This window comes from Aplysia californica, unplaced genomic scaffold, assembly GCF_000002075.1.
Source record: "Aplysia californica isolate F4 #8 unplaced genomic scaffold, AplCal3.0 scaffold00688, whole genome shotgun sequence".
Taxonomy (NCBI): Eukaryota; Metazoa; Mollusca; class Gastropoda; order Aplysiida; family Aplysiidae; genus Aplysia; species Aplysia californica.
This window is the reverse complement of record NW_004797958.1, coordinates 154,556-160,558: the sequence shown is the minus strand read 5'-3', so window position 1 is coordinate 160,558 and position 6,003 is coordinate 154,556. Positions and strand designations below refer to the sequence as shown.

Below are 6,003 nucleotides of genomic sequence, written 5' to 3'. Positions count from 1 at the left end.
TTTCCTAATCCTTACTATTGTCATTTTTCCTCTACTTCTTTTGTATGTTTGTCACTCTCTTGTAACCTGCTATTTCCTGGGTGCCTTGTGATAATCGAAGCAGACCTTGCGCTGTTGAAGCTAGAAAGGTGAGCAGAATAAGTCTGATTCCCTGTAAAGACTTCTCTGTTGACACCCACCCCTTAGCGCTCATATGACCTTATGCAGTTGCAAGCGCAGAAAAACCTCTACTCAAACTACACTAAAACAAACTTACTTTTTTCTCATCACCGTTATTTCGTCGACGCGCTTGTCTTTACTCACGCTGAGACTCGAACTCCTCCCCTACAGGAGCACTACCTGCCTTACATGGTGCGCAGTAAGCTGAAGCTGGTCTTGGCGGGAGAAGGGAACCAGCAGCCTCTGCTCACCTTCATGGACAGAGCCCTCTCAGACGAGGGGAAGAAGCAGTACATACAGGTAGTGAATGTATACCTTCAGGTAGTGAATGTATACATGCGGGTAGGAAATGTATACATGCAGGTAGTAAATTTGTATGTACATACAGGTAGCGAATGGTAGAAAATGTATATATACTTACAGGTAGTGAAAGGTAGTGAATGTATACCTACAGGTAGTGAATGTATACCTACAGGTAGTGAATGTATACATACAGGTAGTGAATGTATATGTACAGGTAGGAATGTATACCTACAGGTAGTGAATGTATACCTACGGGTAGTGAATGTATACCTACAGGTAATGAATGTATACATGCAAGTAGTGAATGTATACATGCAGGTAGAAAATGTATACGTACAGGTAGAAAATGTGTATGTACATACAGGTGGTGAATGTTAGAAAATGTATATATACTTACAGGTAGTGAATGTATAGTTACAGGTAGTGAATGGTAGAAAATGTATGCCTACAGGTAGAAAATGTATATGTACAGGTAGAAAATGTATACCTACAGGTAGTGAATTTATACATGCAGGTAGTGAATGTATACTTACAGGTAGCGAATGGTAGAAAATGTATTTGTACAGGTAAAAAATGTATACGTACAATTAAAAAATGTATACCTACAGGTAGTGAATGTATACATACAAATAGAAAATGTATATTAATACTCTGCCACATGCTGACAAAACACCTTTTTTCATTTTTGGCATCAACTTTTTAAATTTGCTAAATCAATATCTTATCTTTTCTTGTCTATCTTTTCTGTCTTATCTTATCTCAACGGTCTTGTCTTGTCTAAACTTCACCTATATATAATCTTTTCTGACCTGTCTTGTTTTATCTCAACTGTCTTGTCTTGTGTTGTCTTGTCTAATCTTCCCCTATATATAATCTTATCTTATCTGTCTGTCTTGTCTTGTCTCATCTGTCTTGTCTTATCTTGTCTAATCTTTCCCTATCTTGTCTTCTTTAATCTGCTCTTTTCTAATCTTATCCTGTCGTATCTTATCTTTTCTTATCATATCTTGTATTTCATCGTATCTGTGTTGTCATGTCTTTTCTTATCTTGTTGTATCTTATTTTGATCGTGTCTTAAAAAAAAAAAATCATATCTTGTATCTTATCTTTCAATAAATCATATATTGTATCTCATCTCATCTCATCTTATCATATCTCATCTCATCTCATCTCATCTAATCTCATCTTATCTCATCTTATCTCATCTCATCCTATCTCATCTCATCTCATCTTTTTTCATCCCATCTCATCTCATCGCATCTTATCTCATCACATCTCATCCTATCTCATCTCATCTCATCCTATTTCATCTCATCTCATCCTATCTCATCTCATCTCATCTCACCGTATCTCTACAATCGTTACAGAGCCGCTACTGCGAGGAGCTGGCCCTCCTGTACCTGTGGCAGGAAGACTTTGACCGAGCGCGCCACTTCACTTCCCTGGCCTTCCAGAGATTCTTGCAAGTACGGCTCTCGTGTCCATTTGGCTGGACAGACGCCGTCCTTCACCTTCTTTTTAGTATTATGCGTTGGCAGTATGGCGGAATCTATCTTCACAAGCACTGATAGCTTTTTTTAAAAGTAAAAAGTTGATTAAAGGCACTGAAAAATGTTAATTTCAGTTTCTAATGACACTCAAGCTTCTTTTTTCTTTCGCTCTCTCTCTCTCTTTCTCTCTCTCTCTCTCTCTCTCTCTCTCTCTCCCTCTCCCCTCCCACCCCCCACAGCCTCCTTCCCCCAATCTCTCTAGTTTCTCCAACATTATATTGTCTCCTCCCCCCCCCCCCCCCAGGATTGGAGCAGCACCACCTCACTAATGGTCTCTGGACAGACAGACATCCTGCGCAGACTTCAGGGCCTGGTGGAGCTACAGGAGTTCCTCGACTTGGTGGGCATAGACGGTGAGCTTTATTCCTTGAGGCCTCTCTTTATTTACCATTTATTCCTGGAGGGCCTTCCATTTATTTCTGTCAGCACCTGTTATATACCATTTATTTCTGGGGACCTGTCTTTATTTACTATTTATTACTGGAGGTATCTCTCTCTTTATTTACTATTTATTCCTTGTGGCCGCTCTTTATTTACTATTTCTTCCTGGAGGTATCTCTCTCTTTATTTACTATTTATTCCTGGAGGTATCTCTCTTTTTATTTACTATTTATTCCTGGAGGTATCTCTCTCTTTATTTACTATTTATTCCTGGAGGTATCTCTCTCTTTATTTACTATTTATTCCTGGAGGTATCTCTCTTTATTTACTATTTATTCCTGGAGGTATCTCTCTCTTTATTTACTATTTATTCCTGGAGGTATCTCTCTTTATTTACTATTTATTCCTGGAGGTATCTCTCTTTATTTACTATTTATTCCTGGAGGTACTGTAAAACGCTTACTTAACTCTTTGACTACCAATGCGTTTTCCGCGCTGTGACCAAGGCATTTCTTAGTCTTAGAATTTCAGAAGTACCCCTGTTCTTCTTTTGTGTCTGATGGGCATAATTCCATCGGGAAGTCAGACATGTTAAATACCAAAATGAAGGTAATTGAATGTAGAATATTTTTAATCTAATAAAAAAATTGAAAAAAATCATAAATCCAAACAAACATGGGAGGTAAGTGAACACAAGGTGAAAAAAATATTAAAAATACACAAAATATTTCCAACTTACATTTCTCACAGTGTATAGCTGCTAAATCCAATCACTTCATAACTTAGTCATACTGAAGTATATCCAATTGTCTCTAACTGGGCCAAGTTTCATGCACAATGGTCAAGTATATACAAAGTTGTTGCACTTTTGATGAAATCACTCACAATGAAAAAAAGAGAAAAAAACGCTGCACACATGCCCCTCTTTGCGAATCTTCAATCTCATCGCTGTCGCTGCTGTCCGACTCAGGTCTAACTTCATCACCTCCTACATCACTATCGGAAAGTACTGACAGTTCCCCATCAAACTTTTCCTGGGCTTTTGAAGCAGAAAAAAGTTGTGACGGGGGGAACCTGATGGGTTATCAGCCATTTTTCCGTTGCTATGCGTGTAAATTAATTCGAGCAACATAGGGCGGGTAAAAAAAACAAGAAAAAATGCCAAAAAAACAGCAGAATAAAACACAAAAGGCGCTAAATTACTTCACTGGTTGACTGATGTATGGTAAGCACAGTAGTTAAAAACATGAAACGAAAAGGTTGAGTCAAATTGTGGAAGGGAAAGGGAAAGAAAAGCGCGAGCCGATAATTCGGCTTTTGGCCACGAACTAGGAGGTTATGGAGCCGATAGATCGGCCCATGGTAGTCAAAGAGTTAAAAAAAAACAACCCTAAATAACCCCAGGTGTTGTTTACTCATATAGTGACTGCAACATAACACGTGCGACTTACTCACTCGAAAGTTTATTCTGAAATGCCGTGATTGACACATCTTGATGGTCACATGATACACACAGATATAAAGGACATAAATCGCATAATACAACGATCACAACCACACACAATCTGGATCGCTAACAACAACAACCACACACAGTTGCTCTCTCTTAACTCTTTATCTCCGGCAAGCCGCTCCCAGCGGCTCGCGGTTGGTACCACTGTGCGGGTGAGCGGCTCGGGCGCATTACTTTACGACGACTTCGACATCAAATTACTTTTCGACAATTGCCGAAAACAAGTCTCTTTTATCTGGAGTTCATTCATTAGATGAAGAACTATCAAAATAGGTTCTCTTGTTTTGATTTAATGACCAATTTAGTGATGTTTTCGTCATTTTTAGATTTAGAAAAAAAACCAAAAAACAGCCTTGACGTAGTGGGTTTACCCCCCACGGAGATGAAAAATTAACAATGCATCACAACTCACGAGGAACTTTTCCTTTCCTGCAGGTGGTGGGGGAGTCTCTCCGAGCGGTGTGAGGGTGCTGGTGGACAAGTGGCAGCACCGCTGGCCCCACAGCCTCCTGGACCCTGCGACCATCTGGGACGACGTCATTGTCAACAGGTTTTGTTGGGTCTATTCAGTCTGTTTGTTGGCGGTGTATGGAGCGTGCTGCTATTATTTGGTTGCTTTTAAGCACAAGGGGGCTATCCCGAAAAATGCTGTTTTGAAAAAATCGAAGGTAAAGTTTTTACCCCTTGTTCATTTTCTTTAAGAGACAAGGAGAGTTTTCTCGGTAACCAAACAAATATACACACCTATGAAACCGAACTTCTCCTAAAGGTAGGGCGATACCCACTTTTGGTGTAGGTCAAGATTTCTGGAAACATCCGAAATCTGGGTTAGCCCGCTTGTCCTTAAAAGCGACCATTTGTGTGTGTGTGCCAGGAGAAAGACAGTCTGTTTGTTGGCTATTAGTTTTAGTAAGTGTTTTACGGCACTTGCAACACAACAAGGTCGTATAAGTGCCGAAGAATAGATTATGTGTTACAAGAGAGTAACATACAAAAAAAAAAAAGGAGGACAGATAAGGACAACAGATTTTTAAAAGGAAAGAAGGAGCAAACCACCCGAGAGCACTGGCCAACCACCTACGTCTGTTGGCTATTTAATAATAATAATAATAATAATAATAATAATATTAATAATAATAGCTCGTCCGTCAAAGTCTAACGATGACCAATACATCTGCCGAAGAGTATATTTCTCCAACGAAATAAAAGAATTTGAAGTGCTCAAGGTCAAGATGACTTGGGACTTCTAGCGTGGCCGATGAGATCAATTTTGGCGGAGATAAGTTTGCCATATTTCGAACATTTAAAGGCTCCAGTTCCACTTGTTCAATGTGCACAAAGGTTTATTTAAAGTGAGAAAGCGCAGCGCAAACATCAGGCTCACTCTCTCGCCTAGGTACAATATATCTGATGGCAAGATACAAGGCTGTGTATGGAGCATGTTATCATTTTAAAATAAATTCAAGGGGCTTCAATGGAAGTGACTCTTAATCCACCGATGACCCACTTTTCCATGTGGCCAGCGTTCTCCGTGGGGCGCAGGGTCAGTCTGTGGTCAGCACGTGTGCCGCATGAGGTCAGGGAGACGTGCATGTTTTTCGCTGTAATTACCATGAGGGTGTGTTGAATCCACAATGAAAATCATGCCCCATTTTTTATAGCACACTAAAGCTATCTATGACTGGGTGTTGCGAACACATGAATACCCCCCCCCCCTCATGTTGATTAGTCATTATGAGTGTTATTGCCCATTTGAATAACTCTTCTAGATGCTGTTGATATAATGAATGATCTATCGTTCAAAAGGAAAAAAAAAAATTAGGTCAATTTTCGAATGTTTTGATCTCAAATTTTTTCCTTCTTATAGCACAATGATTTTCAAAACCCTCAAGTAGAATTATTTTATCAGGAAATAACATTTTACGTAAAACCTTGTCGAAAAAGATGTTTGTATGGAATCCCACATCATCCTGGTGTTTCCTCTTCGCCTACCTGTTTCATCATCAACATCCGGTGCCTTGCCGACTGGCGTGGGCGATCATGGACCTCCACTTCACTCTGTCTTGCGTTGCAGCAATGGTGTCTGTTGTTCTTGCT

The 6,003-nt window shown here is 39.8% G+C and overlaps 1 protein-coding gene across 1 annotated transcript in view; it reads left to right on the top strand.

Annotated features, from left to right (window-relative positions):
* LOC101854982 (DNA-dependent protein kinase catalytic subunit) overlaps positions 1 to 6,003 on the top strand; it is a gene marked incomplete in the record, with an annotated part of 122,273 nt that overhangs the window by 87,437 nt on the left and 28,833 nt on the right. Inside the window, 4 exon segments of the mRNA XM_035972423.1 lie at positions 331 to 459; positions 1,830 to 1,928; positions 2,257 to 2,365; positions 4,342 to 4,456. Coding sequence (XP_035828316.1) covers positions 331 to 459; positions 1,830 to 1,928; positions 2,257 to 2,365; positions 4,342 to 4,456 — 452 coding nt within the window.